At 36.2% G+C, this 25,052-nt stretch overlaps 1 protein-coding gene across 19 annotated transcripts in view; it reads right to left on the bottom strand.

The window, feature by feature from the left end:
• Hdac9 (histone deacetylase 9) overlaps window positions 1–25,052 on the bottom strand; it is an 849,535-nt gene that overhangs the window by 28,678 nt on the left and 795,805 nt on the right. For all 19 annotated transcript variants that reach the window (XM_063233991.1, XM_063234068.1, XM_063234058.1 and 16 more), the window contains 2 exons: window positions 23,294–23,427; window positions 7,278–7,362 (listed from right to left, as the gene is read on the bottom strand). In XM_063233991.1, coding sequence (XP_063090061.1) covers window positions 7,278–7,362; window positions 23,294–23,427 — 219 coding nt within the window. The remainder of the gene's footprint in view (window positions 1–7,277; window positions 7,363–23,293; window positions 23,428–25,052) is intronic.

Below are 25,052 nucleotides of genomic sequence, written 5' to 3'. Positions count from 1 at the left end.
ACAAGAATAAAAATAAAAATAAAGGAAAAAAAGACTATGAAACTTAGGAAAAGAAGAAGGAACAGATTTTTCAATAATACCTGTGCAAAACAGAGATTAAGCAGTTCCAATAAGGAATATATGTCAAGTCTACTTGCTTCTGCTGTCCAACAGGAACAGAGATTTTATTCTTTTCTCCAGAATGTATGATTGTGTATGTGCAGATGACCAATCACCCTATAATTTCTTTTTTTTTTTTTTGGGGGGGTCTTTTTCCTTTTTACCGGTACCAGGGATCGAACCCACGACTGCCTGCTTGCAAGGCAGGCGCTTATGCCGCTGAGCTAAATCCCCAGCCCCCACACCCTATAATTTCTAACATTCTCCTTCAACAAAAGAAATCATATCCTACTTCAACTTGTTCTCAAAAGTTGAAGAAATTCAAGGGACTATAAATTCACTTCTAATTGCCCTAAATAATACTCTGTGTATTTAAAAAATAGAAGATTGATTACACCAGCAGGTTTATATATAGAAAACATGAAACTTGGATGTCTATTTACATAACCTACAGATGACATGAACATATGGCGAAATCAAGTACTGTTCCTTCCTCACTCTGTGTTTGTGACCCTATTTTGACTTGGTTAGCATAATAAGGAACTCTAAGAAGATATCTGTTAGAGTTTAGATCTAAAATGTTCCCCCAAATTCTCACAAGTGTGGAAGGTGACTGGATCATAGTGTGCTTTATTTATTGATGAATTCATTCATTGATGAGTTTGGTAGCTGCTTTTGCTATTAGGAAGTGAGGATTGGTTGGAGGGTGTATCCCTTCTCTCTCTGTTTCCTGGCTGTCATGGTGGAGCACCTGTTCCTGCACTCCGTGCCTCTGCCATTCTGTTTCTGCCTTGGAGCCAACTGATGATGGGCTGAAACCATAAGCTGAAGTAAATGTTTCCACCTTTCAGTTGCAGGTGTCAGATCTCGTGCTTCAGATGTGGGAAAATGATTAAGACAATTCTAATCCTCCAAACAAGGAAGGGTCCCAAAACAGGTGGAAAGATGCAAGTTTTCCATTGAAAAATTTCATATTGTTATTTTGTGATTCTGCTTTTCATTTGCCATTTTTGTCACCAGAGGAGCACCAACTTAGAAAAGCAGCAAGGCGATATGCCATGCGCTTCCTCTCAAAACTTCTCAGAGAAGTTCAGTCATCACAAGGTTGGTGAGTGGAGAAGATTATACTGTGTCTTGGTTACTTTCTTCTCATTGTTGAGACAAAATACCTGATGCCCAAAATTGAGGAAGGAAAAGTTTATTTAGCATACAGTTTTGTGGAGGTTTCAGTCCATACTCAGCTGGCTCCAAGGCAGGAGATAGCTAAGAGAGAAGCATTCATGGCAGCTGTAAACAGCAAGAGCAAAAATGGGCCAACGAGAGAGAAAGCATGCCTTCTTCCCTCCCTTACACTGCACACTGGTTACATGCACCTGGGCAGGTGCAGCTCTCAAGTTGCCAATCCCAGCACTAGAAAATGAACCAATCACAAATGCTAGATTCAGCCACCTCCATGAATGTGAGGCTTTGCGGAGGGCATCTGAACACAAACCAAAACATACTGAAATGTTTATCATTTTTAAAACCTCTAAAGTAGTATTTTCTCAATTCATTAACTGCAAATCACTGGAGACCTGCAGTATAATTCGAAAATAACTCAAATTTTTGTATATGTATCTATTGGATCCACAAGTAAAAAGATACTATGATGATCACTGCTGTCATGCAGGAGGTCTACAAATTTGGTGGACCCTTAAAAGTAGTATTCTGCCAGGCCTGGTGGCGCATCTTGTAATTCCAGTACTCAGGAGGCTGAGGCAGGAGGAATGCTGCAAGTTTGAGACCAGCCTGAGATACAGAGTGAGCCCAAGGCCACTCTGAATTGCATAGTGGCACCCTGTCTCAAAACAACAACAACAACAACAACAACAACAGAAGTAGTATTCTACTTACTAATTTTTTTTTTTTTGCTCTTTTTTTTTTTTTTTAACTTTTTATCGGTACTAGGGATCGAACTCACGACCGCCTGCTTGCAAGGCAGGTGCTTATGCCGCTGAGCTAAATCCCCAGCCCCCCTAATTTTTTAAGTAAAAAAAGAAAAGCATAGCTCTACATTTACAGTGCTCATATTTCTGGGTTTCACAGACCAATATCAGTATTACTCATTGCATATTTTAAAAACTTAAAATTAGTATTTCAAACTAAGTAAATTTAGTTTTATGGAAAACTTGTTTTACTGTTTTGCCTCTCTAACATTAGTAAAAATGTTATCATGGGCCAACAATGGTATGAAGAATGGCATTTGAGAAGTATGTTTCTTACCATACCATGTGGAAGAGGAGAAGAATTCAACGTTGCAGAAGCTGTCACCATGGGTTTCAGAACAGGAAACTACACACTCAAGCACCCTTTATCCAACTCAGGGCTTTTAATCTGGTGATCACTATCATATAGTCAAGGACCAGACTGAGCTCTGAAAACTCACCTCCAAGCTGAGCCATGGAAATGGCAGCTCACAAAAGTAGCTTGTGTTTTTCCTAAGTTAGACCTAACTCATTTTTGTGGGCTGTGAAGTAGGAAAAAGAAATGGCTCTCATATATTTTACCTGCTGATCTTAGTTTTTCTTTTTTTCATGTAGTGGGCAATGAGTATAAATATCATAAATGAGTTAAAAATCAACTCGGGCTTAAGAAAAATGTGGTGCAAACATTGACTGATTAATTGAATCAATGAACAAATGCTAAAAAGTACCTACTGTATGTTAGTCACTGGGCAAATGTATTGGAATTTTAAGTAAACAGAGAAGAACCTCAGGAAAAAATATCTGTCCTATAAATACATTATGCTAAACTGGCACATATTATAAAAGTCCACTCTGTAAGGCTGGATCATGTTCCATTTTGTCACCTACCACACATTTTACCTATTCATCCACTGATAATCATTTAAGTTGCTCCTATCTCTTGACTGTTGTGAAGCCTGCTGCAATGAGATGGAGTTGTTACTATATGTTTGAGATTCTGATTTTAGTTCTTTTGGATCAATCCAGAGGTTGGATGGCTGACTCATATGGTAATTCTATCTTTATTTTATTGGGGGAAAATATGAACCTTTACAAAATAACTACACCCCCTTTTTTGTCTTTGTAAAGATAATTGACTCTTATAACCCATTCACCATCTTGAGATGCAATCAGACCCTGATCTATGGGGAGAAGTTTCCACTTGTCAGGAGAAATGGCTGCCCACTGTGGGCTAGTAAAGCCTTTTCTCCTCAGCTAAGTGAATAACCTACAAGAAGAGGACGACAAGGATCATCCTGCTGCGGAGTGCACACATGCATGTGGCCAGGCAATGGGCCAATGCTAATCACAGCCTCCAGCACCTGCATACTCTCAGCTGGGGGGCTCAGAGCTCAAAGAGAAATTCACAGAAGGCCTGTCAGCACTTTGCCATGTACCTTGGGACGAAACTATCTAAGAACTTGCCAGAATGTTTCCCACATGCTATAAGCTCTGCTTCTCAATATTTACATAGTTTTCAGATACTGTGGTTCTAAAATTCAGCACAAAAGAACTCTCAGGAGCAGGGCTAGGAGGTGAGTGGCAACCTGAACCCCACCCAGGGTTGAAAGGAGGCATCTGTGTGATGCTCAAAGACATAGGTGAAAAGAAAGCACCCCTGTTAAACAAGGACTACTTTCAGGACTCAGCTCCTAACAGGTAAGGGCCCCAGCTCAGTAAGGTTCCATGTGAGGCTCATTTCTCTGCTTCCAACTTTGTGAATCACTAAGAACTTATAAACAAAGAGAATTCACACATGTTCATGTTTTCACTGGGCCCCCAAAGTCCTAATTATTTTTCCTACCAAAGGGAGATGGAAAGCCCAATCAAGGGCTTGAGGTCCTATAAGAGCACTTAAAATGGAAGAGTGATACACAAAAAAGCAAAAAGTAAAAGAACACAATTTTGTATTTGGTAAGGAAATCACATATTATATATAGAGCCCGGACCTCAAAATTTTAATTTTCAAAGCTATTATAGAATCTGAGACTCTGTCATAACCTTTTACTTTATTATTTCATGAACATGACATGCCCTTTTCCTGCCCTCCTAGAGTTTGGAAGAGCAGCCCCAAATCAAACACACCTAGAATCACATCAAAATACACCTCCACAGTGTCAAAGTCATAGCATTGAACCACTTCATACTGACGTTTGCTGCACATCCTAGGTGGCGAGACAGCACTTTTTTTTCTTGTATTTTTGTTTAATCTCAACCTCCATCTGTTTCCCTATTGAAACTCAAATTCTCTTTTTGGCGGTACTTGGTCATTATTTCTCGGTAATTATTTTTTACAACATCAACACTTTGATTTTCCTCAGGACTTGCTATTACATTGTCAGGGTCCAGTGCAAAATGAAAATATAGACCCTTCATTTGAAACTTCCTAAGAAGTTAAAAGCGACAAGAGCATTTAACTCTTTTAACTTTTTTTTTCTTTTTATCGGTACCAGGGATCGAACTCACAACCACACACTTGCAAGGCAGGCGCTTATGCTGCTGAGCTAAATCCCCAGCCCCACATTTAACTCTTGAATGGGTTGGATCCCTTCAAGTGTGAAGCCTGTGTGACTACACAGGTGAATAGATTCACAAAGCTGGCCTTATTTTTTACTATTTAGAACTGGAAATGAATGACTTCCTTACCCAATCACTGTTAAGCAGACTGACTAGCTAAACTTTGGACAAAGAACAGTATACCCAGAACTGGGTATAAGTCCATCTTCCCTTAATTGTATGCTAGCTCATGATTAAGGGCATGGTTCCTGGGTAGAACCTCAAGACTGCCAACTTTATAACACATCCTTAACCTAGAAGGCATAGCTCTTCATTAGAATTGCCCCTTAATGCAAACTTTCATACCTTGTGACCTTGAAAAGTCATTCAAATGCTCCTACTTCCGTTTGTCTACTCACAGTTCTCAGGCTCCCAGAACACCACAAACTGTGCTCTCCTGTGCTGCCAGCCTTTCCAGACTGGATCTCCAAGGATGAAAAGATAGTATTCCTGTCTTTCTGCTTATAGGCATGCAATTAAGGAGACAGGACTAAAAGATATTAAAAGACACAAAAGCTCAAGTAACCAAATGATGAGAAATGAAGTAGTGCTATCCAAAATCCATATATGGTACCGAGAGCCTGCAGAGTTATTAGATTAACAAGTTGGGTGGGATACTCAGTAAAAACTTAGAAGAAAATTGACTTTTAAGTGGAGAGGTCCCCAGCTGAAAGAAACTGAAGAAAAGACTGCCCCTTCTGCATGATCTTAGTGCATTTTGTGCACACTGTGTTAAAATCATCAATTCCCTTCTCTCTCACTCAGTGGGCTATAAATTCCTTGATGCCAGAAACCCTGCTGTCTCCCTCCTAACCTTTGTGCCTTGATAATTCAGCAACATGTCATAAGTGCTCTAAAATGCTTACTGAAGAGATTTGCTCAGGAGATATGTAGGAAAAGTAATTAATACTCGGCATGTATAATGGCAAAAAGAATATTCAGAATGAAAGGCAATACTATGTATAAAGACTGAGATATCTTTATATTATTCATGATCTGTAAGGGGACAATGGATTGGATGTGTGTGAACAAGAGGAGAAGGCTTTAAACATCGCTTGAAGATTTTTCACTTGAGGCATGAAACACCATATACTGGACCTTCCTCAATTACCCTCAGTGGAAATGAGACGGATGGTCAGGATAGTGATAAAGTTTTCTACTCAGATGGATGAGTAGCATTTGCACAGGGTCTCTGTCAGTTCCTCTGCCTTAGCCTTATCTCAAAGACTTGGTATGGTTTCTCTCATTTGAGTAAGGTAAAGTACACATAGAGAGAAAAACGAAGAGGGAAACATCTTTTGCAAATGGAAAGAACTTTAGGGGACTGAGAACAAGACGCAGGAAGGGAAGAGGAAAGAAACAGATTTAAGTTGTGTCAGGTACTTGTACCACATAGCACAATGAATGTAAACATAAGTGCTATAAACATACATAGTACAAATATGATAACTAGAGAGGTTATTATTGAGGACCAAAGATTTAGAGATGGAAGGGGGGATGCAGAGGGGAGGGGAATAAAAAAGAATTAATATGTATTACATACATAAATCTATTCCTTAAAATTAACGCAAACTTGGGGCTGGGGATTTAGCTCAGCGGCATAAGCGCCTGCCTTGCAAGCAGGCAGTCGTGAGTTCGATCCCCAGTACCGATAAAAAGGAAAAAGACAAAAAAAAAAAAAATTAACGCAAACTTTATGTACAGCAAACACGCACTACTAAGAAAAAGATGAGGAAAAAAAGAGACTTGGTATTTGAATCCTTAGTATTTGAATGCTTTTCTTTTCTCAAAAACTATTATAAATTTTTTGTTTATTTCACTTATCATATTACCCAATAAATGTTTATCAGACAAATACGGCCCACAAAACAGGCATGTTACATAAGGCTGAGACTGTTTTGAGTTTATGTAGAATATGATTAGTAGATGCTCAGAGTGTCAGAGCGATGGATGACACAACTCCATTTGCACCCGTTTCTCCAACTGCTAAGCAAGTAAAGGCAACACCTCAAAGAGATGACTGGAAAGTGACTTCTGCAGTGGTGTGTGAAACTTGCATCTACAAGACACTAGCGAAACTTTAAGAGTTTTCTTGATTCTTCTTAGCATCAAATTTTGCCACCTGGTTTTTCTCTTTATGCTAATTTTCAGATTCATTTGCATGGTGAGGAGGGGTATGGAGATCTGAGAAAGGAACTGGACACTAAAAGTCTCTGTCTTGCTCCACTTCGTTATACGGTGGCTGCCACATTACATTTTTCTTCTGACAAAAAACGAGATGATTGTAAATTCCAACATCATTAAGGAATAATTTACTTTCAGGTAATATTGGACGGCCTCATCCCAATTTCTAAACTTATTTCACTTTCTCAAAAAATGCTTCGTGGTAGAAATGTGGAAAATCTAAGTATGTGGAAAAAGTGAGAAAAATAGAATTCTAAATCTAGGGTTTTTGAGTTGCTTCACCAGCATAAAATAAGGTTGCTACATTAATGCAATAAAGTAGGCAGTAACACATGTGCAAATTAAAGTAACTATTTTTATGCCCTAATTGTCAATATAATCTCAATTACTTTTACCTGGTTACAGATTTTTTTTCAAAAACCTGAAAAGACGTACTTTGAATTTCAATGATCTTCTGTAAAGAAGCCACAGCATTCGTATTTGGGGTTTGGTGGAGAATATCTTCGCCAAGTGGTTCCAGCTGCAAGGATAGTAGATATGCATATGAGTAGAACAGTGACTTTATAGTAGGTCTTGCACAAGCAAAGACAATTGAAAAACATTATCTTTTCCCCCAGGAAAAGCTTGCTCCAAGAACTAGTTAACATTTGATGATATCATTTCTACAAGCACAGCCAGTTTTATTTTCTGTTTTGCACCCATGTAATTAAATTCCAAGGGGCTTTTCTATTGGTCATGAGATTAATCTATGAAGTTCCTGAAGCAGGTGCATGTCTGTGTATTAGTCATTTAAAATCTGAGTTATTTGTGTAATTTCTGTAGGTTCTTCACAAACCAAATTCCATCATGTCTGCATTTGCAGCTGGGCTCTGCAAAATAAAATCTCAAGGACATGCAGTAGACAGAGTGGGTAGTCTATTATCTATATTTCTGTGGTGTTTGTGCATCTAATCACCTTACACATTTGAATACTTCACCTTAGAAACACATGAGGCCAATGCTTTTCTTCAAATACCACTTAATAAAGTAATAAAGTTTTTGCGAAGAAAAGCCAAAGATAAAATAACTGCATTTTCATTTAACTACTCTATTCATAACCATGCTGATGTCTGCCTGCGAACACAGAACAGATTCCTTTCTTGCAAATCTATCATGATCTTCTGGAATTACACTGATTTTTCATGGAGAGGCTCAACAAACATTGCTTTGCAAGAAATGAAGAGGAGATTTAAATAATTTATGGGGGGTATTTGTCAGAACTAAGTCTGATGATGCATCTCTGAAAATGCCTGGGTGATGAGGTTGGCAGGTTGTAGGATATTTGCCAACAAAATAGCCATCCAGTTACTGTGACCCAGAAAGCAAATAAAATAATTGTAAGAGAAGGACTCACAACAAATTAGTTTCCTTAGAAAATATAAAGTTAATAGTCTTGAATAAAACTGGTGTTTATAATGTGCCATGGAAGGAAACTGCTCTCACTAGCTGTACCAAAGCTTGAAATCATCCGTGTCCCTTTATCTGTAGAGACTCCTACCCTCAAAAACAAAACAAAACAAAAGGTAGGCATTACAAGTTTTCATAGCATATGTGAGTGAATCTTTCCCACAGGGCCTCTCTGAATTGATTATTCTATACTTCAATCATGGAATCTAAAACAATAGCACCTTTCTTCCAGATGCCACAGGATAACAGACTGGCTCAGGGATATTTATACATGGGTACATTCACCAAATATAAATTTAGAGTGTTTTGCTTAGCTGCCAAAGAAAAATCTTTAAAATATCCTAAGGTTTATGCTCAATACAGTTTGCGGAGAAGGAAAGATTACCACCCCCACTCGGTGTCAGTGAAAGGGTCTGAAATCTTTAACTCCTAAAATTTGCTAAAGTAATTATTTTTTGAAATCTGGTATTTCAGATCATATCTTCAAGAATATGTTATCCTTGTCACACCCTCAGAACTCAGAGGAGCTGCTGAATCATACACTGAAGGTTTCTTGGAAAAAGCTTACTTGAGAATTAGACAGGGTTGAGTGAGCCACCTTCTCATAAATAAGCTTTTCTTTCATTTATTTCTCAGAGCTTAGGGAAAATATTTTTTATAGAAGTCAGGTTTGTTTTACTAATAAAATGTTTTGAAACATCAAACACAAGGAAATGTCTGTCACCAGTGCATGCACAAACACAAAGTGATGTCAACATAGCAAGCTTCCCTGTGACTTCAGAGTAAAAACTGCTGACAAACTGAAAGACGCAGGCCACTGGGAGAAAGGTTGAAGGCAGAACACAGATCACGGATACAAAAACCTAAGCCTTGCAACTCTGACACATTGAGATCCGTAGGCTATGTTCAAGACCTGGGTTATACACATATGCATGGTTCAGTGTTGAGAGAGAAAATACAAACATCCTAAACCCGTAAGTTGGAATCTTAACTTAGATGTGTTAAAGTTGTGCCTACTTATAAAAGCAACTCAGAAAATTAAGGCACTTAAATTGATTACTGAAGACCCGCAAATCTTCCATGTTTTAGGTGAATGTCATTTAAAGGATTTAGCCTTCAGTAAATTGCCCCGATTTGTTTCATTTTGAGGCTAGAGCTGAATTCAGAAAACTCTCCATGTAGGTTCTTTATTTTTCCTCTGGTAGCTATGCAGAGAAGGCAATGGGTGATACTCTCCCAGCTGGTAAAGAAGACCAGCAGCATTTGAATGTGTTTTTATAAAATTAAAACTTTGTATAGAGAGACCACAGATTTAAGTTGTGTTTTTTAGAGTTTGTTGATTTAATCACTCACAATTATAAGCACAAATACCATCTGATTGAAGCATCCATTTGATAAACATTTATAAGGTCATTATCACTAATCTAATAGCTAAGTAATGAATAATATTAAGAAGTCTTTTTTATACTTTTGGAGGAAAAATTAAGAATATGCAGTAAAACTATGCTACGCATTTAGTTCAGTCAGTAAGATTTAGTAAAAACACTGGCTATTGAGGATAATCAGAATTAAAAGATAAATAAGGAAAAATTTATATAAACCAGAGAACATTTGCATGCAAACAAATTACAGTAAGACAAAGCAGATGTAGGAACTGTTACACACCCATCATGCCATCTCTGTTGAGCAATTCCATTAAGTAATGATAATTATCATGGAGTTATTAAGATACATTATATAATCTGAGCACAACCTCTTGACATACAAAGCTCTCATCTAGCTATGTAAAGCTTTAATCATAATCACTGTGGTGAATCCTCATACAGGGAAATGTATTTTTCTATATCTTTTACGGAAAGTTGGGGTACTGTATTGACCCAATTCAGATGTTTGTTCAGTTGCACATACCATGTGATTTATAAGTATTAAAGCTATTTTTACACACCGCAAAAATTGTGGCCATTATGATCTTGTGAGTAAGTAATTTTCAAGTTTTTTAGAATCAGATAATTTAGATCATGAAAAAGCATTTTAGTTGGCCAGGATCCATATGTGAAAAGAGGCAAGCGATATCCTTGGAGAAGCTCTTGATTAAGAGTTTTAAAGTACTCTGTGCTCATGAGACATGAAAATCAGCTCACTGTTATTTTCTTGATTCAAACCAGAACAACAACAAAGAAAGTTAAACAGAGTCCTTGAAAATGTAACAATACTCGAGGATGGATGTATAACTCGTACAGCAAAGTACCTACTAAGTGCTCTTGTAATCTTGTGTGTTGTTTTGCAGTTTCCCTAATACATCAAGGACTTTTATACTTCCATACTTTTATCTATTTTAATCCCTCTGACCTTTGTATTCTCTTTCTGTCTTTGAGTTGAAACTTTACTAATCATTTAAGGACTAGCACTAACATTTCGTAATACAGCAAATTATCTCTGGCTCTGTGGCATCTACCCTGCATATATTGTATCATAGTCAACCAAGTCTACCATTCTCTACTTTGTTGTGCATCATTTAGACAAAGACAGAGTCTGGTATGTGATAGCACTTAAAAAATCTTGACCAGGGATCACTTTGGCAGGACATATCACATACTAAAAAATGTTGACCAAAAGGAGGAAGGCTTAATTGAAGCATGAAGCAGTAGTCTTCATTTGCTCTTCAGAACTAACAAAAACAAATACAATAGGTCCTTCTTCTTGTTTATCTGCTGTAATCAGGGGATCATTTTAAGGTGACAGACCAGAAAAACAACAGTAATTTATTTGGGCTTCTAAAGTGAACTTGCTTAACTTGGGGCAGTTATTCTCTTCTATCTTTTTGCATGGAGACAGGTATTTCCTCTGATTAGAAATGCAGAGAAATGGAAACGAACCATGCCCACAGCAGACAGGCAAGGCTACAATGTCAATGATTAAAAGAGAAAAAATTTACTCCTAATAGAGAAGGAATAAAAAGAAATTGTATGAAGACTACATGAAATACGATTTAAAAGGAACTGAAATTTATCTTCAGTCTTATTTGGGGAGAAGTGGGATCTTCATAGCATCCGTACTTCTAATTTATATACAAGGCATATTTTTTAAATTTAATTAAATGTTTGCTTACTTTTCTAAAAATGCTTTACAATTTTATAGTTAGTTATATTTCAGATATATTTATTTGAGGCATTTGGTATGTTTGAAGCATTTAAAAATACATATATATGTATGTGTGTCTGTGTGTTTGCACATACACATTTTTACACAAAATATATAAATTTAATTCATATTACAAAGAAAAACTTGTGCAACACACACTTCACAATTCTTTATTAAATGAAGGAAACTTTAAGTCTAGGAGTATCTTACTAACAGAACACAAAGTGTCAGTCCATTGTTTTTTCCCCCGCTCTATGAGATGGAACCCAGGACCCTGTACGCCAGTGTCCTACCACCGAGCTACACCTCAGCTCTTTCATTTTCTCATATGTTCATGCACATTTTTAACCCTATAATTTTACTTTTTGAAAACATTTTGGACATAAGATTAGATTTATAGGCTTGTAAAAATAGTACAGAATTTCAAAATTAGGGGAAACTTTACCCAGTTTTTCCCCAATATTAGTTACATAAAGCCAGTACTGTGTATGCTTAAATTTTATTCCCTATAGTTATGACTATCATGTAAGTATATAACTGAGTCTTACTTGACTTTTTAAAGTTTTTAAAAATTTCTATTGATTTTAATTAAGTTTTAATTGAATGCCAACCTTGTAAACCTTACATATGAATTCATGATAAAAGTAATTTTATAGATTTTCTATACATATAATCACCTATCATTGGCGAGTAAGAAATTTATTCCTGTAAAATTTTTAGAGTTGTTATTTACTTGCCTTAATCTACTATGGTGTATGATTTACACTGCAGTGTTGAAATGAAAAAGTAAAAATGTCTAGTCTCATTTCTTTTTTAAATTTTTATTTTGAAAAGATTAAAACCACATGAGAGAAAAAAAAAAAAAAAACCAAAGTGGGATCATTCAAAACAAAAGGATGGACATAGTACGTGATTTAAAAACACATTACAAGGTGATCTACAATGGTTACCACGATGTCTCTTGTTTTCTTCAATAGAATTGTGTATCATCAGGCACAATAAAATTGAACATAGCATTACAGAACAAAATCAATAAAAACAAAACATTGGAGACATTATAGGACTTCAAAAGAGGGTAGTGGTCAGACCAGAATGGGTATCATAATGAATCTTACTGTCTTCAGAGTAGTTGCCTCAGACTTGTTAATCAAACATAACAGATTCTAATAAAATCAGTCAAGACAAGACAGTGAAAACAATACAAGGTTTCAGATGAAGTTAATAGGAAATTAAAAATGGTTGCCGTAGTATATCCTGCTCTCTTTGGAATAGCTGTCTATGACCTCAATCTAGTACAAGTAGACAAACTGGAACTGAATATAACCAAACTAAACAGAGTGAGGAAAATAATATGGGTTTCAAATCATGATACAAGATTAACAATGTCCTCTGCCTTCTGTTTTTAGGCAATTTCTCCCTTTTCACTTTCACAGGTTATATTGTATATTTTGTATTCCACTTAACTCCTTTAGTTTTTAGATTAGGGAGGCAACCCGCTATTTACCTAAGTGGTTCTGAACCTTTTTGCCCCTGAGCTTGATCTCAAGTTGTATCTATTCAACTACAAGAGCCTCAAGGTTTTCCTTCCTTTTAGCTGAATAGTTCTCCATTGTATAAAAGTGTTATGTCTTTCCTACCAATCTGCAGCTGATGGGCAAGCTACCCCCACTTTTTCTGGTTCCCTGTCACATACAGCATTTTCCTCATCTTTGATTTTCAGTACATAAACCCTCTTTCAGGCCCTAAATATATTTTTTAGCCAGAGCATCTTGATCAACCCTATCTCCTGATCCACTCTGCCTGTGTTTCTTTTTATTAGTGTATCGAGGCCATTCATATCAGCGGTTATGGCTAACTCTGCCTCGTCTCTGCCATGCTATTTTTCTGCCATTGGTTGTCTACTTTTCCCCTTCATTCCATTGTCTGCCCCATTCAGTGAGCCTCCTCTGCCAGTGTTCCTGAAACCATGTTTTTTTTTTAATCTTTCTCTCTAGAATGTCCTTCAGTATTTTTTGTAGGGTTGGATTGGTGGTCACGAACTCCCCTAATTCCTCTTTGTCATGGAAGAATCTTGTTTCTCTATTAATTTTGAGAGATAATTTTTCAGGGTACATCAATCTGGGTTGGAGGTTATTTTCTTTCAGGACTCAGAATACTTCGCTCCAAGAACTTCTTGATTTGATGGTTTGTGTCAAGAAGTCTGTAGTGATTCTAATGGGTTTTTCTTTTATAGGTGACCTGTTTCTTTTCTCTGACAGCTTTTAATATTCTGTTCTTGTGTTGAATTTCTGGGTCTTGATTATTATGTGTCTGGGTGTAGATCTATTTTGGTTATAGCTGGCTGGAGTTCTGTATGCTTCATGTATCTGAATATCATTTCCTTTTCCTATGCTTGAAGAAGTTTTCTTTAATTATTTCTGTAAATAGCCTTTGTATTTCATTTGTGTTTACTCTTGATTCTTCACTTACATTTTTTACTCTTAACTTATAGATCCTCTTGTCATCTTCTAGTGTTTGTATTGTTACTTCATGGTTTCTTGTTATTTTTAAGAGGTCTTTCCTTTCATGATCACATGTTGCAAATCTATCTTCAAGGTTTGATAGTCTCTCTTTAGTTTCTTTCAAGCAGTTTTGGCAGCTTTCAATGGAGTTTTTAAATTTCCTGGTAATCTCTCTGAATCTGTTTCATGTATTCTAGATTTTTTTATATTCTTCATTAGAGGTTTCTCTCCTTTTCTATGCTCCTTTATTCTTCTATTCTTCCATCTGTGTCTTCTTGAGAGGTACTTAGCATTTCTTTTATTTTTCTTATATCTTCCTTTACTTGTATTAATATTTCTGTTTTGAGTTTGTATATAATGTCATGAAGATATTTCTTTATGTCAGATGCTACTTCTTCAGAAACTGCGGGTGTGCAACTCCTGATCTCTCCTGTGTTTACCTCGCCTGGGCCAGTACTGCTTGGGTTGGAGGCTGGAGACTTCCTTTTGTTTCTTCCTCTTGTCATGTTTCTGATTTCTTCCAGATAAATGGATAGTGGTGGTCCCCAGCACTTCTTATATTGACTACGATTACCCTGAAGTGTGCTGGCTAGGGATTGCTAACCTCCCCAGTCTGCTAGTGACCACCAAAGTACAAGCAGGAATGGGGCAGGCTGGCCCCTCTCTTCTGAGCTGGTCAACTGCCCCTCCCTTCTGAGAATAGCAAAAAGAGTCTTCACTACTTTAGTGTGTGCCACATGAATGGGGTCAGTTAGAGATAGCTTCAGGGAGACCTCGTCCTCGGCTATTGGATCGTACACAGGGGAGGAACTCAGTCCAAGCAATTCTCACCAATCTGCTCTGTGCTAGGAGTGGCTGACTGAGGCCACAGCAGTTTTGGTTCTGGGCTTATTCGCCCGACTCCAAAATGTCACCTGGCCCATAGGGCACTCCCGCAGGAGGACTCACTGGGAGTTCCCCACACTCACTGGGAGCTGTTGTAGATCTCTGAGCTGGTGCTGTTCTCAGCTCTGCTGCTCCTCCCTGCAACTGCATTCTCCTGCTGAGGCCCTTGGGCTCACCAACCCCCAACTGCACATCTTCAGATTCCTGTTGCATTTCATACACAATGGGAGCAGCTCTGGTGAGAGTGTGTCTGCTACAGCCTTCGATCCACGTTTTTGTTTCCTTTTTATTTCTTTTTTTTCCACTTTAGTTTCTTCCTGGGTCAAGAGGATCCATCTCCTTTGTCTGATTTTCTCCAGGATGCTTTATTTCAGCATCTGAGCTGTTTCTCTCAGAGAGGCTCTTTACTTTGCTGCTTACTGATCTGCCATCTTCCCAGCTTCAGTTTTTATTTCAAGGAAAGCAATTTGATAAACTATCACTACAGCACTGTATGTAATAGCTCCAAACCTCATATGCATCAAAAGTAAAACGTGCAAATAAACTATAGCACTTTCACTACAATGAAATACTACATTAAAAGAAAAATGAATAAACAATAGCTAACTGCAGTGAAAAGTAGTGAGTCTTACAAGCAAAATGTTAATCATGAGAAGTTAAATGCAAAGGAATATATTCTGTATGGCTTCTTGTGTATACAGTTCAAATCAGGCAAATTAAATTATAATGCTAGAAATTAAAGAAGTTACTTTCAGAGAAGAAAAGGGAGTATTGGTTGGAGAAAGGAGCATGGGGTCTTTTAAAATGCTTACATTATTCCATCTCTTGACCTGATTCACAATTACATATGTGACCTTGCAGCAACATATCACTGAATTTTACATACATATTTGTACAGTTTTCTGTATGATGTTATGCTTTACAGTTTATTGGTATTATATTTTGAGTTACATTCATAGATATGGGCCAAAATTCACTTACAGGGACAAATGAAAGCCCCTGCATGACATTTAAAGTCACTCAAATAAAATGCAAAAAGTTTTCACTTGTGAGAATCAAAGATGTTGTGGAACTTTGGAAGAATATGATGATCAAAACCAAAAGGGTAGGGGAAGGAGACTGTGCTATAAACTTGAACTTTCATGCTGATCAACTATTATCAATTCTTTAGGGAGGAGAGATTGGTGATTAAAATTCAACTCTCATTTAAATAATTGTCTACTTGTATATGTTTAATTTGATTGCATAAGTAAATCTGGTTATAATTTTATCAATTCTGATTTATGAGTCAGTCCTTAAAATAACTCTTTCAATTTGTTTTAGATTACTAATGTACTTGACCAAATAGGGTGTGGAGGGGGAACTAAAATCAGGGCAGAATCTATTGACAATCAAGTCATTGTAGTAACGATCAAGGTTATTTACATTCAATATGTACACTACCTATGTGTGGATAATGAAGGATGAAATCAGTATAGCAATTAAGAAAAATTTCTGGTAAATGAAAGTTAGATAAGTCTAAAAAAAATGTTGTAAGACTAATAAGAGGACCAAGATGCAAAGAAATGGTCATGGCCATTCAGTTTATATGAGATATAAAAGGAACCCCTCAAATAAGAAGAAACAAAGACCACACACTAAAATTATTACTGTTGTTATTACTCTATCAATTGAGTCTTATCCAAGAAGATTATGGCTTAGAAAAATGTAGGTTACAAAATACACTAGCCAATGAATGCAAGAACAATTATGAAGAAATGTCTCTGTTCTCCATCAAATCCAAAGAGTATCCTATAGTTACCAGGACACTTACCTATGAAAAAAGTTTGCACATAATGATTAATTAAACATTTCAGGCAATGACCAGCTAAAAATAAAAATTAAACCTAAAAGTGAAGAGAGAGAGAGCATCACGGTGTATTGTAAAGAAGATAACGAATAGTTTGGCTTGGTGGCTCACTCTTGTAATCCCACAAATCTAGGAAACAGAGGCTGAAGGATGTTTTTTCAATAGACGGTGTTACCCTTATTATGGGGACCTTCTATGACATTGTATATTATAGAAAATCTGCTATACTGCCAACCTTCAGAGAATGAATTAAAAATGCATTTACAGAAATCTCAATGATCAAGGTTATCCAACATACTAATAAACATCTGGAAGCCAATGGTCACTACTTTGAACATCTCTTATAATTGCAAAGGTCAAAGGCAACTTGTATTAATCTCATGGTGTCTCAATAAATTTAGTTTGTATACAATTTTTGGCAGATTCTGTGTATATTTCATAGTGGATGTCTCACTTTACACTGAACAGTAAAGTTTTAATGACACTGAAGGAAGTTTTTTTAGGCCTTTCTGTAGCTTCCCAACATATCACACAGTATGGACATCAGTTGTCATAATGATAGTTCAGCTCACATTTTATGCCCCAAATTTTGTGTTGTTTGCCCATTTCAACAAACAAGTTAAAATTTGATAATTACACAAAATAAATATGCATGTTTCATTTTCTCAGGTCCTCAATATTTCCTCCCCTTATTTGTTTTTATTTCCTCTTCCTTTAATCTACTAATTTTCATGTTTTCGAATCTATTGCATTTTTGTCTTAATACAGGGATTTTTGTACTACATTCCTCCCCTGCAATGTTGACTTTTTGCTAAGAATACTTGCACCATATTATGTAGCAGCAGTGTCCTGGTAAATGTTTAGCAGCCAAATGTCTAAAAAACAGCCCTCATTTGGCACTTACTGATTTTGGTGGTGTAAACACTCCCACCACAGCCTGTTTTACAGTAATTGAAAGCTGTGATGGCACTAAACTTAGTGACGATACAGACAATTGTGCCATCAAAAGTCAGCTATAGCATGTCATTTTCCTTTTAGCACCTTCTGAAAAAAACCTAAAGACAAGTAAGACAGATCTTCATGATGGAGTTTTGAATTATCCACACACTTATGATTCATATTGTGTTCACTGAGACAGATGGTTCAGCTGCTCACAAGCATTACTGATATAAGATATGCAGCACCATAAGCCATATCTGTATTGGAAACTATCTCCCAGTAATAATTTTTCAAAACAGTTTTACTCTCTTTAGATTATCTGCACATTCTCTTTCGGAATACAAAGAGGCTTCAAAGTCTAAAAGAAGTTCTCTGAAAACATTATTCTGGCATATTACATATTTTCCCTGCGTTTAGTTTCCTCCTACTCATGAATTGCAACTACTTAGGAGCTTGTAAGTTTTCCCAGATTCACACCCATTCCCCCATGGACTAAGCCTCAGCCATACATAATCTAAAGGATGAAAAAGATGGCTAAACAACTTGCTTATTCAAAATCCAATGCAAACAAACCCTCGCTGAGCCACTTGGACAGCAACATCTCAAGAGTTCACCTCAGGGGTGGTTGTCAACACATCTTAGAATCAATCCAAAAGAGTTTTTCAGCAGTTTTGGAGCAAAAAGTCATTTTAGAAAGATTCTCAACACAGTCACTATGCTTAGCCACTGTTTGTGAAATCCAAGTGAAATGAAAGCCACTGAGCAACTCAACAGGCAAGAGTAGTTATTCAAAAGAGCGGGAAATGGTGGGGCGGGGGGAGAAAAGGAAGAAAGGAAAGGAGGAAAAAGAAAATGAAAGAAAGGAAAAAGAAATCAGAGGCAAAAGTTAAAAAAAAAGAGTGAGGAAGATCAAGGGAAAACATGCATTTCCAAGTGTAGGTGCAGAGCTTTGAGTAGTACATGCTCTAGCACCTCTCAGTAGCTTTCGGGTCTTCTATACTATACTCTTCTATACTCTTTTCAACAAGCTTAAAACTATCATTATTCCCTCCTGTTTTGACAGGTGGTCTTTTAATGACCATGTTCTCAACTCACTACCTAAGGCTTCTACTGCTATCTGTTCTCTTCTTTCCTTTACTTACTTGGAGGTTTTCAATGTTTTCTTTTCAGATTCCATAGGAATGGCAACTGCTAAAGCTTTTCTCACCTCTTAAGAAATTTTTTTTCAGAGGAAGCAACCCAGGGTGCCACTAATTGGCTTTGCATAACAGTAGGCAAAACTGGCCTTAAAGCAACTGTGACACTGTTTGCTAGCCAGTCCCAGTACAATAATCAAAATTGGATTCTCTGGAAACATCGCACATGTTTCTATACTAACCCTAAAATTTATATGCCTATTCACACATGGGTCACTCCTGCTTTTCAAGCAACCTTACGATTCTTCTCATTTAGATACTCACTTCAATTTCTTGCAGACCCCAAGCTGTTGCTTTTAAGTGCTTCTCTGAAGAACTTCAAAAATATTCATACACTGATTGGACTGATATATTTACGTTCTAAATGCTGATCCCCCCCCCCAAAAAAAAAAGAAAAAAAAAACAATGGACTTCTGGTAAGTTTTTAAAATCAGATGCCTCTAGGAATTTCCGGTACGATGTTCAAATTAGTTTTAATCCAGTAGAATATTATTTTGACTGACCTTTTATATATTTCTTCAAAGATAGTTAAATATTTTTGCTAAATAGATCACTTTCATGATAAACATAAGAGAAAATATACTTATTTTGGGTGTGACAGTCAACTTGAGTTTTTAAAAACCAAGCTTTTTGCTACCCATCTAGGTATCTACACTCAGACATGAAAGCAATAATTTTTGCTGATTTTACAATTCCTTTGGGTTATGTAATATACATTATTTTGCTGATAATAAGCCATAAGAAGTAGTATTTTACTGTATGGACATAGCCCAGCCAAGAACAACAAGGAAAAGAAATAGCATTCAAAAAAAACCTGGCAAAATGTTTATGAATTCTAATCCTCTGCACATGAATAAATACATCTGACAAAGTGCAGAGTCCTTCAAAAAGGCCCTTCTTGACCTTTCTAATTTGAGTTCAATTGCTTGTTCAATGTTGAGAAGCCAGAGTCAGTTCTGCCAGTGTTTCAAGCTTAAGCTTCACTACACTTTGTTATTTGTAAAAGTGAAATCCCAGATAATAAGTTATAATTGCTCTATTAATCACTTGAAAGGGGGCTTTGGAGGAAAATTGAGATTTGAAATTGCAATAATTGGTATCTGAAATATGTCTTTTTAATTTTCCTATCCAGAGCTTACCATATAAACTTGCTGTGAAAACTGCATGCATGCACTTTTTTAAATGGGGAGGTACATTTAATATGTATTATATATTATTTTTTTCTAAAGGAATGAAATTTAAAACTTCAATGTAGTCATGATGACATTTAGCTTAGAAAAAAATACCAAAAAGCAGGCCTTGGATTATAAATTATATTGTCAGTGAATGTGAGAAGTAATCTTTGTTTCTTTAGTTGTTTCAAGCATTACATTTTCATTTCCTTTTTTTCAAATGAATTATAATGTACAACACATATTTTTCTTCCATTTTTCATTAAAAATCATTCTTTTTCTTAGCTTTATTCCTCTGCATACTAGTAGACTCAATACAACACTGTTTATCTTTCACTGTTCAATATACCAACTTCATTTATTACTCTTAAGAATATTGTGGGAAATCTATATTCTTGTTGATATCCTTAAGAAGCCTTAATGGAAAAAATATTGAAAGATATACAGTATTTAAACTTCCCTTCATTTGGCTCATGAAAAATGCATTTACACTGTGCTTATGCAATTCAAAATAGCCAACCAAAGAGACAAAATATTTTCCAGGGTATTATAATAACTAGATGAAAGTTACTGTAAGATATCCAGAGAATTGCAGTTAATAGTTACTGTGACCAAAAGCAACCATTTCAGTTATTACTTCCTGGAACTGTTAGCAACCTCTATATCCTCATGTACAGGAGTGAAACTAACTAATGATAAATACTCTTTTTCTCTATCTCAGGCTTGATCTTTCTAAAAGAAAAAAAAAAGCAAAGAAAAGTACACATTTCAAAGTCTAGTCAGATAAATTCTCAAAAATATGTATGGCCTAACAGCTGAATCTGCTCTGAACCACAGTCATTTTCTTAATTCTGTCTCCCCTGGAAATATACTCTTGGAGGAACACAGTTGGGTCAGGTTCAGCGATTACACGAGCTAAAAGAAAGGATTTCATTTGAATGGGTGTGTTCAAAGACAGCCACTTAAATCCGTAATTTCCTTCCACATAGTTGGAAAAGTAGCTTACTTTTGTAGGTGGGTAACATTTCTTTCTAGGCAGGTCAATCATCCATGGAGCCACAATCCACAACCTATTCGGATTTTCTGCACATCTGGTGTAAGCCTTTATAATGCAAATATTAAAACCAGCCTGCTTCTCTAAAACGTTTCTAGAGTGTTTAATATGGAGCAAGTGATTTGAAAATACATGTGACTGTGCAAAAAAAAAAAAGTCTGGTGGGCAAGCACAGAAAGCCAATATTAACTGATAATATAGATATAGCATTTTGGCACACTTTCATTGCCACAAAAGAAAAGCTCAGCATTCCATTTGACATTACTGATCCCTAAGAACCTAAGAAAGACTTACATTTTAGAAAATTTTAAATACCTCCGATCATGTGTGATATGAAATAGCAGTCCGTTTTCGATACTAGTCACTATGTAATTACATCCTTTGGGATATTGTGCTGTATAAAATTATACAACAGTAAAGCACTCAAGCACTTTTATCTCTAATACTTTTCTTTCAAATTAAAATGGCACATACTTATTTTAATAAATACTTCAACATAGTCACGTCAAAGCACTATATTAAGATACTGATGATCATAAAACTTACATGTTCAAAGCACAAAAGAAACTGATGATCATAAAACTTAAATGTTCAAAGCACAAAAGAAAAAGTATTTTTCTTCTATCAACAACAGACAAAGAAATGTGTTATTAAAAATAGCTCCAATAAAAAATTTAAATACTACAGGTGATCAAAACTACAGTGAACGTTTAAAGTTTTTAAAGTATTACAGTAAGAGTCACATTTTCATTAATTCATTTAAAAATATTCCCCTTTGCTTCTACTACATTTATCCCTAGTTCTTGCCACTTTCTGGGGCAGGTCTGGAAACCCTCCTTCAGGAGCGTCTTTACTGGATTGATCAAAAGTAGAGGGGCTGGGGATTTAGCTCAGTGGCATAAGGGCCTGCCTTGTAAGTATGTGGTCATGAGTTTGATCCCTGGTACCAGTAAAAATGAAAAAGACAAAAAAAAAGTAGAGTGGATACTGTTGCTGAGTGCCACCTAATGGAAAGGCAGACAGACTCATGAAAACAGTATGGTGTCCTCATTTGCCTTATCCATTGGATTTGACATCATGGGACTTCCAAAGTCAAAATGACCCTCAAATGTAAATGTTCTGAATTGAGTTAGGAAACCTAGGCAGCCATGAAAACACAACTAAAGGCACACAAAGAAAGACTTTCAGAACTGCTTCAAAAATAGCAAGAACAATGTGGTAAGTGTGTTCAAAGCAGGAGAGAATAGTGTGAGGAGGATTAATAATAGGGTGTTTTTTACTGTAATTGTGTTTATTTAAAGACACATCGTATTTTTCATATTTTTCAATACTACATTTATTTCATAAATCAAATCAGAGTTCAAATTCAGAAAAAAAGAAGCAAAAATACACAACAGTCACAAACTGTCATATATTCATCATGAAAAATAAGTGAATTGGTAATAGTAATGAATGTATACAAACTGAGATATTTGCTGAACTTGCTGAGTTTCCATTAACTGGTCGGGAAAGTGTCACGACCTAGATATGAACGTCACAACAACTGGCTCTGAAACCTGTGGGGTGCTCAGAAAACTGTGTTGCAATTTAGTCACGTAATGTGAAAGAAAAAAGGGTGACATTTAGCCATTTAGATTCCAGTTCAAATGTTAGATTTAATGCATTCTGGCTACAGAACTTTCAGGAGTTTCTTGATCTTTCTGATATTTATTATCATCACCTATAAGATGTAAACAGTATCTAGGTCTTAGTATGGAAAATTCTGAAGTAATGACAAAAAACTTACCGATGTTTTTGCAGTGTTTATTTTTCTGAACTAATAATCTAAGGAAATCTCAAAAAATGTTTTTTAGTTTAATTTCTTATCTGATGTTTAAATGCTCTTTTTGGAGGGTGTATTGGGAAGTGAACTCAGGACCTCATGCTTGTGCTGCACCACTGAGAGCTAGATCCCCAGCCCTTCAATACTCAATTAACCCGGTCTGCAGGCAAAACAGTCATCTACCCAGTGGTTATCTTTGATGATTTTGTAGCTATGCCAGTAAACCTGATAGGAAGGAGTGCTATGTGGGAGTCTATATCTGGGAAGAAGTTACAGCAGATAAAGTAAGAACACATACTTGTCTTACTGAAGACATGCCTACTTTTTTAATGGTAAGAGCAACACTCCACTTTCTGAGTACACAGAGATTTTAAAAGACTTTTAAAATATGCATGCATACATCTCTGGGCTTTTACCTCTACTCTTTTGCACTTCTGAAGTCTTACCTCATTTCCTAGAAGGGCATTGACACAGGCTTCTGAGGCATCACAAATCGCTGTGAGATCATGTCCTCCTTCTAAAGCTAACACCACACGTCCATCAACCAGTGTCATCAGTTGCTTCGTCAAATGACCAAAGCCTACCATAACACAAACAGAACATTTCAGAGTATGAAATAAGAGAAAATGGCAGCTAACTCTGACATTCACTGAGCATTTTCTTTGCAAATTCTTTCACAGCACTCTGTGGTGCTAATTCATTTAATATCCATATCCTAAATTTACAGGTCACATCCTATTATCTCTGCTTTCAGATGAGGGAACCAAAGTCCAAGGTTCTGCAGCTAAGAAGAATCACAACCAAGAGTCTTCACTAGCATACAGCGCAGCCCGCACAGCACAGTCCATGCCCATCTAGATTTAAACACTTGGAAAGTTACTTAATGTTAAGGAGGAAAACTATCCTATTTGCTTACTTTATGCTTGTCATTTCTATCACTTGACTTTATAATAAATAGAAGTTTTCTATACTTCATCTCATATTACTTTGGCTATCATAAAAGATTTTGGGGCTGGGGATTTAGCTCAGCGGCATAAGCGCCTGTCTTGCAAGCAGGCAGTCTTGAGTTTGATCCCCGGTACCGATAAAAAGGAAAAAGGAAAAAAAAAAGAGATTTTGTAGTCTCTTATGAAATATTTGATAAGTACAAAAAAGCATAAGTAACATCTCTAAGTGTTACAAAACATAATGGCATAACAAACATTTGCTCACTCATCTTTTGATTAAAAAAAAGCAATACTTTTGGACTTCTTGTATGCCTCTTTCTGATAGTATCAGTCCTCCTCCCTATGGGAAATCAGGACCACAAACTCATTTTTATAACTCCTTTGTCCTTCTTTGTTTAATTTGCTTGTTTTAAAACTTACAAAACTGATTTTACACATTTGCAATTGCTTCTTCTCAGGCATTCTCTTAGCTTACTTCTGTTGATTCATGTAGTTATAGGCCAACTTATGACTATAGAATATAGTATCTACTCTCCTACAGAAAGATATTTGGTGTTTTTGTTATTACAAAAATTTCAGGATTTTGTTATTATGAGTAATGTTGTCATGAATATTCTTATACAAGTCTCCTGCTGCACATATACAAAACTGGAATGAAATTATTAAGTTAAAATCTGCTGAGTAGTGCTAGATTATTGCCAAAAGGCTATTACCAACCACTCCTCTTAAATGCAATGTGTATGAGAATTCCAGTTTGGTCCCATCCTGGCCCACATTTGGTATAATTTGCTAAATGGATGAATGCATAATGGCATCTTATTGTTCTTTCATTCAGTATAAGGGAGTTTTCTATTTCTAGTTTGAAATAGTTTTTATTTTAATTTTTGTATTTAATCTAATTCTCTCTCTACATATGTGGAATTTTTCCTATAAGTTAGTAGCATTGTGAGTAACATTAATAGTCCTAATTAAGCTATCATTGGATTTGTGGAATAAAGTAAAATGTGTTCATGATGTACTATCTTTTTAATATACAACTGGATTTGTGTTACTATTGCCTTGTTTAATTTTTTTCACCTATGTTTACAAGTGGAGTTAATTTGTAATTTTTCACTCTTGTATTAACTATGTTGAATTTTGATGCACTTGGAACCTCCTTTTTCATTACCCAAACTAGAATGTGGGAGAGACATTTCCTGTAAGACCACTTGGGTGTTATCTTCTCTCTGAAGAGATTTTGAAACCTTGATTGAATTTT

The sequence above is a fragment of the Cavia porcellus genome, unplaced genomic scaffold, assembly GCF_034190915.1.
Source record: "Cavia porcellus strain 051 isolate PalLab524CR breed Dunkin Hartley unplaced genomic scaffold, mCavPor4.1 scaffold_2, whole genome shotgun sequence".
In the NCBI taxonomy this organism is placed as follows: domain Eukaryota; kingdom Metazoa; phylum Chordata; class Mammalia; order Rodentia; family Caviidae; genus Cavia; species Cavia porcellus.
This window is presented reverse-complemented; position numbering and strand designations above follow the sequence as displayed.